Below are 18,351 nucleotides of genomic sequence, written 5' to 3'. Positions count from 1 at the left end.
TTATTTGGTGAGTCCCGACTCCCTCTGCACCAGGGATGGCAACTGCAAAAAATCGAAAATGTTTCGTATCGACCCAGGCGAAACGAAAATACAAGACCTAGGTTTAGTTTCGTTCCCGCACGAGAGAGGTTAAAACATTGACCTTAAAAATCGAATGGCCAGTTTGCGTTCTCCGTTCTTCTGTTAGTGGTAAAAATATGAGTGCCCCACTGCATCTTATGGCAGTAGGCCGTAGTGGCGGCTCATGAGTCAAATGCTGGGAGGGGCACACTCTACCGGGGGTTCAAAATTTTTGAATATTTTTTGTATTTTAGTGAGTTTTTCAAGCAATCAAGAGACCACTAATGCACAAAACTATGTGCGAAAGTTCCACAGAGAAAAAATCATTCGCCTTGACCGGGATTCAAACCCGGATCCCCCGATTTCCGATCGAGTGCTTTAGCCAGTTAAGCTACCAAGCTTGTGCATTGCAGGTGACTCCCATAAAAGTTATCACCGCAGCTAGTCCCGGTATACTTTAAACACAAAACTATCACTAAAATTAAAACACTAACAATACTAATTCGATTAACTCAATTACAACTAGGCGTAATCAGTGGCGGCTGGTGGTAATTTATCTAGGGTGTGCATTAGAGCAGATATAGGATGATTTAATTATATTATGTTAATCCTAATCCATGAGCGTCATATTTCGTCGTAATAGAATACATAGCAAGCAAAACATATCACTGGTACACTCTACCCTTAAAATTGCATGAACAGAAATAATATTAGCATGTATGAAAATAATTATTCTCAACACACCTTTACAAGTGACGGTAGTTGAAATTCATTTTCTTTTCCTTACACCCTATGAGACAGTAGTGTAGAAAACGGCTATACAGATGGCTCTGTAGACGGACTAGGATCCTGGGCGCAGGTAGTGTAGGTGGCGGCTACACCACTACACTACCTGCTAGTCAGTCACCAAAAACATGCGCGTGCGCATTCGCATGGTTTTGAGTCTGCTCCCATCGCCCCTTTGAACAGCACATACCCCCCCGCTTACCTCGTCCCGCCAGAGCTCCCTCAAGCGATCGCACAGACCGAAAATGCGCCCGGCATGATGCCACGGGATCGCACAATAGTAGAGCGGTGAATTCGAAAGGGAGATAGCTGTAGCGTTCGGAGGCTCATGTTTCTTGCATATGCAGACGTACTTTTATCCTTCGCGTTGCAAAGGAATAGTTTTCTTATATAATTTATTCATCTTTGGGTGTGCACTTGCTAACATGCGTATGCGCACGCGCCGCCACTGGGCGTAATTACTTGAAAACAATTTACACATTAGAAGCCAACTGGTCACCAAAACAAGGTATTCTGCAACAAAGCAACGCCAAGATTATATGGCTGCCGGCCGGCGCGGTGATGTCATCTCACTAGATACGTCACTCTCCGCATGCTCGGGCAGCATCCCAAGACTTCCATAAGGCACAAGCTTGGAAGCGTCACATCACCAGCAGCCCCCACCACTACCACTCTCCATATAACTGCATAGTGATGGATTGGGACGTTCTGGCCAGCACCCCGCAGCTACAAATGCGAACTTCTCGCGCTATTTTTGTGTGTTTTACCTACATTGTCGATGTATGCGATTGAAAAAACATCTTGGTTAATAGATGTATAATTACAATTGAATGGGTATTTAATTTTTTCTCCTTTTTCAAATCTTTGGGAGGGGTGGCGTCCGAGAGTCCTTATGGGCAAGCCGCCACTCGTAGGCCAATTCTCTACTTCATTCAACCATACTTCGTACTCGGTGTGTGGGTCGAAACTAAACTGTTTGAAGGTGAAGCACAGTAATGTAAAAATTGTCATTGGCGAGTTTGCCTCCGTTACTCACCGTAGAGTTGACATTTCACACTTTCAGCAATAGATGTTGCCTCTCATTTTTCCAAGTGCAGCATTCACATTATTGATTTTAATCTCAAGATGCAGAGTTCCAGGGACAAACATATATCACTTCAGATACAGAATAAATTCTTTAATTAAACAGTACAACTTGACTACTTTGTTTGTATCAGTTTTAAAAACAGTCACTTTAATTATATATAATATAAAACATAGAAATGCAACTTTATAAAAATATGACAGTATGTGTGTAAAAAATATGATAATGGAATGAGGAGAAAGATTAGTGTGAATGAAATGTTTCTCTATACTGCTCCAATGCACATTTTATGATTATGTCAATTATTATGCATTCCATAATTCTTTTCGTGAGCCTTATTCTTACCCCTTATCACATAAGCAACTGGCCTCTCTTCATTCTTAATAACAGAGAAGTTTTACCTTCAATCCCATCACGTAAATCATTCAAACACTTTCCATATGCCAATCGAAGCCACAATAATGACAACAATGTCCTTTCCTTCCCCTCTAAATGTGCGCTGATGATTAATAAATAGGTAGGTTCGTCCAACAACCTTTTAACAGTTCCCTATGCATGAATCAGACTGGATTGTCTTGAGCCACATAAGAATGTGTAATTTAATAAGTGTCTTTTATGAAAAGTCTTATCCTCCAAACCATGAGAACTAGTTGATCTTCTTCTCAAGATGAATGTCATCACTCGTCTTGCTTGACCAAGATCTTCCATAAGAAGAGAACATTTTTCCATACTCAGGCAAGTGACTGACGCAGCTTCTGAACTCCTCTGCAAAGGAAAAGGTATTGGTCTTATCAGTACAAGGATATAAAACTTTTAATTTCAATGAGTGATCACTGAAAAAACTTAATTGAAGAAGAATCTCAAATGAAAACTCCAGAAAAATGGTGAATTGTTGGCAAGCCAATCCAACTTAGATGGAAGGTATTGTGGAATTAAGAAAAATAAATAATATTTTCAAATAATAAATCAGTTTTAGGTTGGCTGTAGTGGGTTCGCTCACTAAGACATGAACTCTAGATTCCTTAAAGGAATTTGGATGGTGGAAGAGAAAGACAAGCAGAGATTGGGAGGAACTGAGTATAAGTAATCCAGTAACGATTGAGTTTTAGGCATATTTTACTATCAATGGTTACATTTGAGTACATATTACTATTACTTGTAATCTACTCATTGCTTTCTTAAAGTAATCTTCACTTTCCCAAAATAACAGCACCAACTAGTGCTCGCCAAAAACTGTGTGTGAAGTTAAACAATCCCATCCATGTAGCACTGGTAGAGAACCAGCCAAAAGCAAAGTGTTAAATAAATTAAGGATTACGATACGTCCATTCATCATAATTTTAAAGCAATAACTGAAGCGTTCTGCTAAATACCTATTGTATGCTTTACAATTGTTTCACTTAACATGCCAAAATGATGATAATCTTTGTTATTCGTTAGGAAAAAAATGACGAGAATTCTCGCCATCCATATGCAACATGTTAAACTAATTTTAAAACTTTTCATAATAAAGAAAAAACCTCATTTGCCAAATAAATCTTTAGACAAATCATAATTTTTCAATACATATTTTTTTTTCTTTAATGAAACAAATTATGTACTTGTGTTTTTATATTTTGGGGGGGTCGGGGATTTTAAAGTAATTGGGTGTTTATATTTTGGGGGACCCCCCAGACCTTTCCCCTGGCTACGCCACTGCTGGGAGTTAAGCTTTAGCATCCACGGCTAATGCCTAAAAAATGCATCTGCATTCTTGGTATTGAGCTTTTACAGAGACTGTGTTCAAAATAATCTATTAAAATTTTTACATACCATAAGTGACGAATCCTTTCCCCCTCGCATCAGCCATTTGAAATAATCGCATTGCCTCATGCCTTGGGAAGCAGAGAGACATGGCTGACGTGGCATCTTCAACTGATATACCTCCTCTGTGATCTCGGAACACCTAGAATGTTACAAATGAATAGAATTTGCTCAGCAAAAAATTCTATGGTTGGCATGATACATAAATCTAAGCCGTAAGAGTCAAATGAACAAGATGTTAAGCCATAGCTGAACAACTTAGGCTCCGTTCTAGTATTCATTTCATATTTGTAAATTTATAAAATGTTGGTCCAATTTTTTATCCTAGATACTGTGAAAATTGCACTCATTATTGCAAGAATCTTGGAATGTTTCTTGAAGATAACCGAAAAATGATTCCAATTTCAATGAAAGGGAATCTTATTCAATGTAAATTGAAGTAAAAATACCATGATTCCATGAAAACCATGACACAATTTCCTGTAATACTGTGAGATTTGAAGTCATTGGACCAGCTTGTCCTGGCTTAATTTGAACATCTGGCAGCACAAATAATTTCAAATAACAAACAAACATTTTGAACCACTCACCTGAAAGGCCAGCTGTACTATATCCTCTGCTGTACTGGCTTTTGAAATAGCAAGAACTCCTAGTAAATATTCTCGGAGATCTATTTTTCCAGTAGACTCCTGAAATGATGGGAGTAATCATACATTCGTTTTATCAGTGAAGAGATTATAGCTATCACAGATGAAAACTAATTCGAGTAAACTTTGGACTTCTGAGAAAATCGACTTTTGGATGCACATCCATAGGCAGATTTAGAGAGGGGGGCACAAGCCCCACCAGATGCTTAATAAATAAACAAGTTTTTTAATACGGTTATCATTACATTCAATTTATTTTGCGTATTTCGGAGCCTCAATCATTTAATTTAATATTAATAACTTTCATATCAAAACAAAGAGAACATTTTCTACAGTAATTGTTGTCCTTTTTTTTTACTGGCCGAGTACCTCGTGTTTGCTTTTCTTGAATGGCCTTGTGTATTCTTACAATTTCATTTTGACTGTCTATGCAGTGAGTTTTTAAAGCACAAAGTATTGTAACAAATTTTTTTTAGGTCGCCAAGAAGAATCCGACACCCATGGCATATAAATTAACACTTTCGCTGCGGCGGACGCACCGGTGCGTCCTGCGCAAACTATTATGCTGAGCGGAGGACGCACCCGTGCGTCCTGCTTCGACCCGTTTTCAAATGCCCATAGAATCAGCCGAGAACGTCTTGGGCGCTCCAAATTACCTCTCGCTGCTCTATTACATTCCGTACTATTCAGTGTTGGCCGTCGTTTCTAGGAATCACCTTTCATTATTTAGGTAAATACTTTTTCATCTTTTTTCCATTTTTTTCGTAATTTTTATGATATTTTAATTTTTCTGAACTTAATTGTCTCGGAACCGGAGATAAATGGGTTTCGTATGCATTATAAACTCTTCTAAATATTATTTATGTCCAATAAAGTTTTATATTCAGTTTATCCGAATATGTGGAAATGTGTCGATATATCCGAAGATTGCAAAAATATGTGAACACATTGGTTTGGACAATTGTCATGGCTGCTTCTTTTGTACATAAAAGATATTACGTTTAGCTATAATAAATCCTTTGAAAAAGTAATACGCGTGATTGAGCCAGGTTCGATGCCAGAATTTTCTATACATGTCCCTTTATCGTGCATAACGTGGAAAAAGTTAGCTCTAAGAAATTATCACCATAAGGCATATCGAGGGACATTATAACATTATGTGTATTTTATTCCTTGTTATATATTATTTATTATCTTATTATTGCGCCACTGTAAATTGGCAATAATTGCTGTACAGGCATCCCCCGAGTTACGTAAGAGATGCGTTCCGGCAGACTCTGCGTAAGTCGAAATTTACGTAAGTCGAACCTTTGCGTAAGTGCTTCAGAGATTGCGATCGGCGCGGTGAAATTCTCAGCGGAGAAATGCGCGGTAAATTCTCGGTGAAGTTTCATTCAATTCACTGCGATATTCATGAACTCTACCGCGTATTCTTACGTTATTAGATACAAAATCGATAAACATTAATATAGTCTGGGAGTTGCATCTCGAGCATTGCCAATCAAAATGCTTAATATTATTCCCAGAGTTGACCGATCGCGTGGATTTGGGAAAATTAACGTAATCATTTGAAATACGGTTATCGCTTACGTAAGTACGGATTTACGTAAGTCGAGACATACGTAACTCGGGGGATGCCTGTATGTGGGCTTTTGAAATAAATAAATAAATTATGTAATACCATTCGATAATAATGAATTATAATCCATTGCACTCTTCTTTTATTATTCCATATAGCCTATTGATTATGTAAACATGCCGTAATGTTGCCGAATTTTGCTATAATATAAAGAAAATTTGTTGAACATTCAATCACTTGTTCCACAAAACCCCGAAACACAATATTATAAACAAGTGTCTCGTTATATTACGGTTCAATCGCAAAGGCTATGTACTTTGTTAAACTGACAGATAGGTATATAATTACCACTCTGCGTATACATTACACACGGAACTGAAATCGACCACCATTTCAAGATAAAATATTTTACACAGGATCCATTAGCATTGACCTTGAGAATGAAATTCAATGCCGGTATGACGGAAATGTCACACCGGGAATTCCAAGACGATCACGATAATGTGTGAAATAAAAGGGTAATATTTCGTTTCATTTCATGCGGATATCGTTTCGTATGGCCTATAAAAACAAAGTCGTCGAGGCATTCCTTTCACTCTCATCCCTCCACGCCCTCTGGCCGAAATATCATTGCAAGTACGACGCTGCCACAGGAAAGTACTAGGTGCTCGGGGCCTTCGGAATAGATTGATATGCTCGATTTTCGGAGATATCTATCCTCTGAAGTATCATTGAAGGTGTCACCGGTTACCTGAATATCTTGATTTTTTCCCATTACATTAGATGGCTGAGGAGCCAGTGGCATCAACGTCTGGTTCAGCGGGAACGCGATGAAAAAAGAGATGAATATCCTTAGAGAATTTTGAAGAAAAAGACTAATTAAGAGTTTATGGATATCCTTATGCAGTTTGATGAGGAGATGGACAGCAAGGAAGATAATGCATCCCAGGAAGGAATTCCAGAGGAGTCGTCCAAAGAGAGTCAGGAAGAAAACGCCCATGCTTCTTCATCAAAACTGTTCCGAAAGCACTCAAATAACTTCGATTTATGGTACAAAGATGAACTCCAAGTAACAGATATCCTTTTTTCTGGCACCTCAGGACAAAAATTAAATGTTCCCAGCGGGAATCCTTACGACTTACGACTCATTGCCAATGATGTTTTTTGAGTTGCAACAGAAACGAATATCAATGCTGAATATGTGGTTCGAAATAATGCTTCTCCAAATTCGAATATCGTCTTGGAATAAGTCTTGAGTCGAAGATAATTGGAAACTTTTTTGACCTTCTATTTCCGATGGGTTTTATTTCTCTTAGTAGATTATAATATTATTGGAAAAAATCTGAAATACATTATCTCCCTGTTTTTTCCATATACATGTCTCGAGATAGCTTTTGAAAATACAGTGTGTCCTCGTTTAACGTCGTCCCGTTTAACGTTGTTTCACGATAACGTTGTCCAAAAATTGAAACCCTTGATCATTTAACGTCGTTATTGCTTCGCGATAACGTTGTTCAAATTATGCGCGACGAAAAAAAATGAATGGCGAATAGGACGCAAGCGCATCTGATGTATAGTAAATATTACTATCATTACTATATTAATGCGATTGGTAATTTTCGTTCGACAGAAAAGGTTGGCGTGGGTAGCGTATGTTAAATATGCATCTAAGCGAATAATTATCGCTTAATTTACCCATTATCCGCATATTTTTCTGATGCCAACCGAAAAAAATGCCCACGAAGAAGTGTGGCTATCCTGGTGGTTCTTCAGACGTGACGAAAAAACGGCGATATTAGAACAAAAACTAGGTATTATTAAAAGAATTGAAGAAGGTGCAACTGCTGGAGAGATCGGTCAAGTTTTAAGTTTGCAGGTCGAATTATTACAATTAAAATTTCATCTGTTACTGAAAATATCGATGTTTCGCCATTAAAATACTTTCTTTTTAGTTTTTATATTTCATTTAATAATGCCTACTTCCCAACCTTTTCGTTATGGAAATTCGTTTCGTTTCGAATGAATCGTAATCATGCTGAAGTGAATAATCGGTAATGAATATTTCTCGCGATTTCCGCCGTGTTAAAGAATTCATATCATCACGAAAATTGACTCGCCCTTCATCCTCGTGCTTCCGAGTGTCAGATTCAGATTTTTTTCATTTTGGCCTGATTCAGGTGTCTCCCGATTGGTCACGAAGTCTGCTTAAAGTTACGGCTCCGATAATTGGCCTCCTTGGATTCTCGCCCGGGAAATTCTGGATTCTTTACGAAGAAATGGATTGCTAGGAACCAATTTAAATTTTTTACATTGTTTCTTATGGGAAACACTGCATCGTTTAACGTTGTTTCGCTTAACGTCGAGTTTTTCAGGAACGAATCAACAACGTTAAACGAGGACTCACTGTATTGCGCGCTATGCACTAAGATAGAAATGTGGTTGAATGCGAACACTTACCCAGTGATCCATTTTACAATATATGACCCTTGCATGATACATTCTATGCAAGTATGAGTGAATTGTACCACGTGGAAAGGGCTGTGAGTCTAGAAGAATCCATGGTTCTATGGAGTTGACGTTATCCACAGTTACTATTAAAACAAGTCATTCCTTACAAACGTCACAAATATGAAATAAAATTGTACATGATCACTGAACCACGCGGTTTGGATATGGATTGCTTGATATATTGTGGCACCGAGGGTAAAAAAGTGGGGGGAGCATGGAACGCAGAGAAAGTCACTCATAAATTGTTGGCAAATTTAAAAAATAAGGGGCACGCTGTGTACAGGGATAACTTTTACGACAGCGTGAACCTTTTCCATTGTCTGCAAAAACATGCTGTACAGAGAAAACATACTGTACAGTCATTCTGATAATGAAGAGATGTGAAGATGATTTCCTCCGAGTATGGACACGATTTTGCGGGCAGGCGGGGAAGGGTTTCAACTAAGCCCAGTATGGTGGACGATTACAATAAACATTTTGGAGGCAAAGACAAGACCGATCAATTGTTGTCATATTATCTTTACGAAACAAAAACTCGCCGTTGGTACCTAAAGCTGAGAATATACTTAACTCAGATAATAATGATTCATTCTTTCATTCTATACCAAAGATTTAGTGGGAAACGTGTAAATTTGTTAGAATACCGCGATGAATTAATAAACTATACTATAAACATTGCTAAATGTCCAACCTGAGGTAATGCCTTCAATGAGTTCCCCTAAACATGGTCACTCACCACATAATTTGGAAATGAAAAGAAAAGGAAGAAAGAAGTGCCGAGTATGAGCCAAAAATAGAGTGAGGAAATATGTTAGCACTTACAATCCAGGCTGCCCGTAAAAACACGGTTTTATGCTTTAGGATATTTTCTAACATCTTATATTTAAATAGCACTCTTCATTCTAGTGTTTTTTTCAGGATGATTCTTGAAAGTTATCCCAAAACCATGAGTAAATTATGAGTTTGTAATTATTTTACGAGAAAATTATATTTTCATTAAAAACATTATCATTTTCGAATACTCCAAATTTTTAAAACATCTATTTATTTGCAAAATCAGTCGAATAATAAGAACGTTAGATGAGAATTAAGGGAGATAAAAATATTTGTGTAGCGGGTTACATAACGCATGTGACACGGGTTGCATAGCTTTGGCAATGCTGTGAGCGGCAGACGCACCGGTGCGTCCTTCGTTTTATTTGTTTAAAACAATCATAGGATTTTTATTATTATTTTTTACGGTATCCATAGAGACATATCTACTTGGTTATGCAGAAAAACCACTGCCGCTCACAGCGATATTTTTCATCAAAATGGCCAGCAGCGAAAGTGTTAAGCTGCGCAACAGGCCGTGTACCACCTGTGTACCTTTATATCTGTATCGCCAATAAATGTACAAGCTTTAACTAATTTCTAGAAATAAAGATAAATTTGAACAAAAATTGAGTGTTATCATATAAATGCATATATCGTGGACAAAGTGCTGTGTACGCCCGGTCATGTAAAAATATCAGGCATGCCTGCTCGAAGGTTAATTAGGTAGATTAGTATTTTTTCTTCTGATGGGGCATAAAATTGGGTAAAAATTTTTTAAAATAACAATTTCTATGATTAATATTTATTATTTCTGAGGGAGGGCTTCTCTCCACTGGGAGGTATTCCATACCCCCAAGAGCTCTGGTAGCCCGTCCCCCAAAAAGTTTTACTGCAGTCGATGCCAATGTTTGATACTAACCTTGTCAAATAGGTGAAAAAGTTGGTGGACGGCTGAGTCAGAAGGAGACACATTGAGGTAGCTTGCAAACCCATTGATGTCCACGCGCCAAGCAGAAGAATCATATGACATACCATTAAGGCTTTTTATCAAATCTTCGGTGCCATTCTGGAGTCTGAAATGATAATACATACAGTAATTTAACAACTTCTTTCATATTTGTGAAATTCAGAGGAAGGAGCCTAAGTGTGGGTTTACAGCTCCCCATTACACCCTTAGATTTAGGGAACTTGAAGGCTCCAGAACCAACTATTTGAACCAAAAAATATTGTAATAAGTTTATCCAAGGATTGAAAAAACCACAGGATAAGAGAATTAAAAAAAAAAAGTATAGAATCAACATGATATTCATCAAGACTTCTCCCTCAATTACTCCAATTTATGGAATTTTAGCCTTGCTATATGTGCCTTAGTAAAGCCTGAATCACACGATCATTTTTTTTCTTCGCGAAAGTGATCACTATCACGATCACTAGAAATGATCATCGCCGGCAATTGTTTTTCGCGTTCGCGATCGCGATAAGGATTCCCATCGCTATTTTTCATCACTAGTCCGGTTGCTTTTTCCGTCGCTAAAACCGTCACTAAAACCCCATAACAGCCTATCAGAACGCATGCCCGTATGGAGCGATTGCAGTGCAACGTTTGACAATTGTGGGAACGACATAGATAAACAAACATGCTATACATTTTTGTGATGCGGGTCCTATGATAACGAGCTGTGATATTGGAAATGATGCGAAAAGTGACGGCGGGACTGACCGTGTGATTCAGAAATATGATCACTCGAGCGATCACTTTTTGCGACGGGAAAAGTGATCGCGATAGTGATTACTTTCGCGACGAAAAAAAAATGATCGTGTGATTCAGGCTTAAGTTATAATGTAATAACATGATGAATATATTTACCCAAGCCGATGCCGTAGCCTCTGTATCTCTACCAAGAGACCCCCGACGTAATTTGGGATAAGCATCCTTCGTGCCCTTCTCATGAGACGGCAGTCATCATACGTGTAATCAGACACAGGAACACCAAGGGCCCTGAAGTATCATAAAAAAATTGTAAATTAAATCAAGGGCCAGTGGCATAGCCAGGGAGGCGGGGGGTTCCGACCGCCCCCCCCCCCCCAAAACATAGAAACACAACTATTTTCATTGATGAAAGAAAAAAATATTGAAAAATCATGAATTTACAAAATATTTAATCACCAATGATTTTTTTTCGAATATAGAAAGTGTTAAAATTAGTTGAAAACCCTCTACTTGGTACCCTGCTTTTAAAAAATTTTCTCCCTGTTTTTTGACCCCCCCAAACGAAATTCCTGGCTATGCCACAGTCAAGGGCAGAGAAATTTGAGATGCTATGCTTCAGAAGAATTAAATTAATCAAATGGATTGACTAAGTGAGTAATGATGAAGTCCTGAGTCCTGGAATAGGTAGGAGAGTAGAGGAGGCTGATTCATTAGAGAAGATAGGTCTTTATTCCAGGATTGACCACAAACTGGCAAGTAGTGTACCTTTTCGGAGTCACCATAATTGCACATATGGTGCAAAAATTCCACAGAGGAAAAATCATTCGCCTTAACCGGCATTCAAACCCTAGCGTTTCAAGTACCTGAAAACTATGCAGGGGAAGAACATGCCTTCTATAAGTAGATAATGTATAAGTAGTGATAGAGATAGATAAAGTGGTGAAACACCTAACGAGAATTCAGGAGATATTGTTAAAAATTCTGGTCAAGGCAAATGATTTTTCCTCTTTGGAATTTTCATAGTTATAGGTCAAGTCTCACCTGGGTAGATAGTCAGAATCCAGAGCATGCATGTTAGCGGTAGCCCATTATATATTATTTGCTTTAATCTTCAGCATAATATTAAATGCTCTATTGTACTGTTTTCTGGGCAATTGGATCAGGGAAAAGAACTTACTTTGCCATTACCATCCGGACGTTGTTTGCATACAGCTTAGGATCAGCCTTCTCTGCTGGACTTGGGTGGTAGACGGGAAGGAACTCAATTTCACATGTGCTCTGGATCTGAGTCAATGTCAGCCACAGCAACTTCAAGCTGAAAAGGACAGAGCGATGAAGATGCTTATTCAAGCCACTGCTTATGATACAAGAGGAATTCAGATGGATGTCCAAGTTAATTGCAAAGAAAACTTCATAATTAATAGTCAACACAAATTATTGTGACAACATTTTTCCATCACTTTAGATGGGATAGACTTGGGACAGACTATTTAGAGCCATAGAATGAAATGAAATCATGGGCAAGTTTTTTTTTAAATGAGCAAGATGTTCATGATATTCAAAATAATGAATGAAATAATCCACTAAATTGTCTTTACCATTGTACCACAATTTTACTAATATGTATTGAAATGTGTTAAAATACTATCAAAATATAGTTATGCGATAAATTGTGAATCATCCTTAACTCCATATCATTTTCATTCACCACTTCTGAACTCCTTGTGCCAGTGGAAAAAAACTGTCCTTGCCGTTCAGTGGTGGTGTGATCTTAACCCTTTCGCTGCAGCTCAATTTCCGAAAACCTACTCATCACATGTGACGAAAGTGCTGAGCTCATGGCAGGGAGGAAGAAAAGGTACATTCACATGCAGCCTGGCGTGCGAACGTACCAGGTACTTTCACAGCAGTGAAAGGGTTAACTAGTTTAAAGTATAGCGGGACTAGCCATGGTGATAACTTATACGGGAGTCACCTGCAATGCACAATCGTGTGAAAGATCCACATAGAAAAAATCATCCGCCTTGACCGGGATTCGGACCCGGATCCCCCGATTACTGGTCGATTGCTTTAGCCAGTTATCACCGTGGCAAGTGCCGGTATACTTTAAACTAGTCAAGAGCGAACACCTCTACGTGGTCTATGTCCTGGCTCTCCAGCTGTGGCGCTGTGGGCACGATATGGACTGCTTGTGGCATCATATGCTCAGCAGTCCAGCAACACCCTGTCCGGTAGTGTCCAAAAATATCCACAGGGAAGAATGATGCCTTGGAGCTTAACTGGCTAAAGCACTCGACTGGAAATCAGGGGATTCGGGTTCAAATCCCGGTCAAGGCGAATGATTTTTTCTCTGTGGATCTTTTGCACATGGGTTAACTGTCCTATTATGCCCCTCAAGTGTTAAAAAGCAAAGAAAATTTTTGGAATAATCAAGCACACGATTATCTTCCTCATCTCTTGTCTCCCAAATTGCATTACTTCCCTTTGGGAAGGTCCCAGCCAGCACAGCTGCCGTCACTATGTGCTCTCGCCATCTTGCCAAGAGTAGCCCCATGGCAGAAAATGGATGGAGAGTGCAGAACTTTGGAAGCTAATAAAATATTAGCTTCTTCGCACATGAAAATTCAAATTTGTGCTCTTGTTACCAAATACATGCTACCATCCCACCACGGGCGCAGCTAGGAATTAAGGCTGGGGGAGGTTTAGGTGCAACTAATACCGGTGTGTGTGGGGGTATGGTATACCCACCAGGATAAGAGGTTGGTGCGAGAATAATAAATAGCGGAATTTTAAGATAGATTGTTGAAAATTGTGAGTTTTATGGCTTTCTGAGGATTATTTTAATAATCCTTACACTATTTTATCAGTAATATCAATCCAATTAAGTGAAATGGATTAAACTTAATCATTTTTCTGAGCTCTGTGGGGGGTTTTATCCCCCAAACCACTGAATAGCCACTTAGGGCCGTATTTATAGTCCGCTTCTGGGAGCCTTCTATCGATAGAACGCTTCCACATGTCTTCCAAGTACGAAATCGGTATTTATAGACGCATAGTAACCTTCTGGAATACACCCATTGTCACAACAAGCTGGGTGAGGATTCAAGCTTGCCCTGCGACATAATCGCGAAGTGGTGGAAGCAGGAACTACATTAGTTTGAGATGAAGAAGAATCTCTGTGTTATTGTGTAATGTTTTTCAGGCTCAGTTGCTTCTGTAGTGCTCTCTTGAAGTTATGTATACTTATTTATACCTTATTAGCTATTATTATGATTCATATGATATCATATACTTAAGTATTCCTGCGATATAGTTTAAATGTTAATAGTAGTTTCTTCACGGTGTAAAAATTATTCTGTTTCTATCTTTAGGATGCAGATATATTCCCGCTCATGAAATCGGTCACCAAACAATTCCAGAAACCTCCGTTTACACTCTTTTGATACTCTTCAGGACGATGCAGTGTCGACGGAAGAATTTATTAGTTGTGTTGAGGGAATGAGTTGTGTCTTTACGCAGGATTGCAAGTTTATTTCCTTCTTGATGCTCATAATCCTTCCGAATTTATTCGTACGAGTTGTGATCACAAGTTTATGTAAAGGTACTAGTTTTCAACAGAAAATTTCGGTGGAATCGTGTTTGAAATAGTGCTACGTATCATGACTTTGGTGCATTAACGCATAGCAAGAACTACCCGACATCGCGAGTGTTATCTGTTATGAATTATTGACAGATTTAATAATAAATGGTGATAAAATACATGGCGAAAGTGTTTTCTTGTTTCTAATGACTACTATTTACGTTTGTTCTGTCAATTTGAATATATTGATTCACATTATTAAGTAATATGACATAAATCACAGCATCGAAGGCTTTGCATAAATCAAAAAAATATTCCCATTACCTTATTTTCACTATTCATCTCCTGTATAACATTGTCAATGGCATTAATTAAAGCCAACCCTGTTGATTTTCCATGCCGAAAACCGCATTGGTGAAGTGCTAATATGTTTTGTCTATAAAGTTGGTCAATGAGCCTTTTGCAGAATATACACTCCAATAATTTGCCAAATTGTGGTGGTATAGAAATGTACTGCGGTTTTGCAGGTTATTTCTGTCACCTTTATTCTTGCATACTGGGACAACCTTGGATGTCTTCAAGGAATCTGGATACATACCTTCCTCCAGGGACTGATAGTAAAGGTCTTAAATATGAGGGTCCCACATTCTTTAATTGTATTTCCCATTATTCCATCAAGTTCAGCAAAGTTTTTCTTGCTGGTAAAATAGGAGCACAGTTCACTCTCTAAGCACAGTTGAAGTACATGGGGCAACATATCTTTTGGTTTACCTGAGTAGCTCTTATTTGGGTGGAATGGGCTGCCTTGTAAAGGTGCAAGAACATGCAATTAAATGCATTGGATAGCACAACTGGGTTTGTTGTAGTTTTCTCTTGATTATCAGTGACTTGGTCAGGCAGTATGACGGTGTAATATGGGCAATAGTGTACTTTACAGCAGCACATTCAAAGAACAGTTAAGAATTTAGGTTTTTCACCAAATGTGACATGTTACTAAACACTGCTGAACATTTTACACCTATAAATATGCCATTACGATGATCCTTCCAACGAAAGGAATCACCAATAACATAGCCTGGTATTGTTATGGCTATTTCTTTCATCCAATGTTCACTTACACAGATAAATTCAGGTTTCTCCATCTCTGCTAGTACTTTTAATTCAATTAGCTTACTACTAAGGCACTCAATTTTTGAAACTAGTTTTTTAAGCTCTGAACGTCACTTTGAATGATTCGTGTCAATAGACCCTAGGTTGTGGACTAGTCAAGATTCATAAGTATCAATGGTTGCATCACTACTTCCTACAATATTTGACTTATTAACCACATTACCAAAGGTAAATCTCTCTAAACCTGTATCATCAGCCCATAAGGTTACATCATACAATTTATCTAAGGGCCACCTCAATTTTAAAAGAAGCAAACATATATTAACTTTGTTCATCGTGGGTCTATTTTTGAATGAAATTTTAATTATCTGACATAGGATCTCATTCATTGTATTAGGATGAATATGGGCCACATAATAATTTGCATGAATATGATAATATAATATAGGCAAAATAGCCACTTCACTCCCCCATAAATATTTACATTTTACCACCATTATCATGTCAATGATTTCCAAACTTATTGTTAGTGTCCTCATTATTTCACATAAGATATCCTCTGAATTGATGGAATAGGCAACCACAAATATTTAAATAATAGTTTATTGGAAAAAATGTGATATAAGAAAATAAATCAGGTATAGAATTCTCCCAACAGAAATATGAATTTGTGCTTTATCAAGCTCCTCACGCTTCTCGAATTTCTCTTGCTGCTGATTCCAATGTACTTGCTTTTGCACATGAGAATTCTGGATTGTCATTTCATTCAGTGAAAAGTTTCTCTTCTTCATTTAAGATAATCAGCATGTAAATTTGTATTGTGTCTTCCCTAATTTAGACCTTTCTTCCTAAACATTTCAGGCTGAAAATATCAGAAATGGATGAATATTAACACTGTTTATATAATAAGCAGCAAGCAATTAATCCTAAACCAAAATCGCATATTTCGATTGCTTTATTAATTCATACTCTTGCATTTACTATTAAAAAATTTAATTTCTTGCTTAATTTGGTAATTGCATCTTTATCATTTATTAATTTCCTTTTCAATTACTACACATTAAGCTGAAGGCTCAGTACATTAATGATGTAGATAGAATGCTAATTTACCTTACCTTCATGATTGGCATTCCATTCCAGATTATTATTAATGCTATCATGAACTTTTTTTCTCTCATGAATATTATTTATTCGCAAGGAAAATTTTTCATACAGAACAGGGTAGGCCAGTTATCGACTGTCCGTCAGAAGTGGCACTATTAAAAGCGATAGGGCCCTGATCGACATGAAATTGGTTGAGAAATATTTAACTAAAACGAAGATTTTGACTTGAGAATATTCCCGAATTTTGAAGGATTACAAGTTATAATGACTGGCATTTAAATCTACCACTTAATATTGACGTATGTCAAATAAAGAACTACTTAAGAGAAATAATAAATAAAAAACAAGCAGCTGACCATTGACTGTAATAGATTGGTATGTTGGAACATAAAATCAACAAGTAACGTGGTTCCAAATGACATTTCGATTCCTCACTCCTTAACTATCTCCCAGGGTTTATTCGCCAGTTGCTTTTTTCAGCACGCGAAACCACGTCGGTAATTTTTGTTGACACTACAATAAAATCAATACCGTAAAATGCTAACGAAATTGACGAATACATAATACCTACAAATATTTCCGCGATGTTTAACGAACAATAATATATTCGCTGCATATCTATTCAACTCAATCAATCACATTTCTCTTACCTTTATTTCAATTTATCCTTTATCGGCAATGATTTTCATCATGAAAAGAAACTTCGCGACTTCGCTGATTCAGTTGAATTTATTTCCCAAAACTATAATCGGATTTATTTTTCCTCGTGATACTGCTTCTTTCAAATATTTCCTGCAATTTTCCTGTGATCTCAAACAGTTTTCACCCACATCTAGTGAACTATTCTTTTCTATTTCCGAAAATAAACAACATTCGTTTGGCCATTTCCAGCGGTTGAGCTAGAAACAACCCCAATGAAAAAATTGTATAAACCTGTTTCAAAATTTTATACAATTTATACAATTACCATGGTAATTGTATAAATTGTATAAAATTTTGAAACAGGTTTATACAATTTTTTCATAGGGGAATGGAACGGCGAAAAACAAATCTCTATCCTGTCGTTGCCAACGTTGCCACGTATAACACCCACAAGCCACCCAGTCGGAAGTCTTCCAAAAGAGGTTTATAAATACCGATGTCGAGAAGTCGTCTGGAAGCCATCCGGATGGAAGACTTGTGGAAGTCTTCCATGGAAACGACTATAAATACGGCCCTTAATCCCACTAATTTTGATCAAAATCTACGGAGTACCCCTCGGGCGTGTCCCTTTTGAGTCATAGGGTGACTGACTTCGTTTTCTGCATAAAAACATTTTTTGAGTTGACCCGCGTTTCAAAGTAAGACTTTTATCTTGAGGAGGACAGATGGAAGTATCCAAAGATGAAGTCCTACTTTCAATCTCTGTGTCATTTCAATAATGGTTATTTGAGCGTAACAACAAAGTCAGTTTTACCAGTTACGTAATTTCAAAACTGTAAAAAATCATACTTAGAATTTATCATAGGTTAGGATTAGCATTTTTACAATAATTTTTGAATGACTTGAAACGTTGTTTTAAAT

The 18,351-nt window shown here is 37.6% G+C and overlaps 1 protein-coding gene and 1 long non-coding RNA gene across 3 annotated transcripts in view; both read right to left on the bottom strand.

Moving 5' to 3' along the window:
* Positions 1-2,008: 2,008 nt before the first annotated feature.
* LOC124163933 (lysophosphatidylcholine acyltransferase) overlaps positions 2,009-18,351 on the bottom strand; it is a 129,188-nt gene continuing 112,845 nt past the window's right edge. The window contains exons 6-11 of one of the 2 annotated variants that reach the window (XM_046541047.1): positions 12,172-12,305; positions 11,151-11,282; positions 10,203-10,356; positions 4,324-4,422; positions 3,743-3,875; positions 2,009-2,695 (exon numbers count right to left, since the gene is read on the bottom strand). In XM_046541047.1, coding sequence (XP_046397003.1) covers positions 2,577-2,695; positions 3,743-3,875; positions 4,324-4,422; positions 10,203-10,356; positions 11,151-11,282; positions 12,172-12,305 — 771 coding nt within the window. In that variant the 3' untranslated portion in view covers positions 2,009-2,576. Of the gene's footprint in view, positions 2,696-3,742; positions 3,876-4,323; positions 4,423-10,202; positions 10,357-11,150; positions 11,283-12,171; positions 12,310-18,351 lie in introns of both variants that reach the window. The other variant, XM_046541046.1, reaches the window with a different exon arrangement.
* On the bottom strand, positions 16,274-17,665 carry LOC124163934. The gene is made up of 2 exons (XR_006865882.1): positions 17,439-17,665; positions 16,274-17,301 (listed from the first exon to the last, which is right to left on the bottom strand). It is a non-coding gene; the product is annotated as an uncharacterized LOC124163934 (long non-coding RNA).

Source organism: Ischnura elegans, chromosome 8, assembly GCF_921293095.1.
Source record: "Ischnura elegans chromosome 8, ioIscEleg1.1, whole genome shotgun sequence".
NCBI lineage: Eukaryota > Metazoa > Arthropoda > Insecta > Odonata > Coenagrionidae > Ischnura > Ischnura elegans.
The sequence above is the reverse complement of the archived record's forward strand: the minus strand, read 5'-3'. Positions and strand labels throughout refer to the sequence as shown.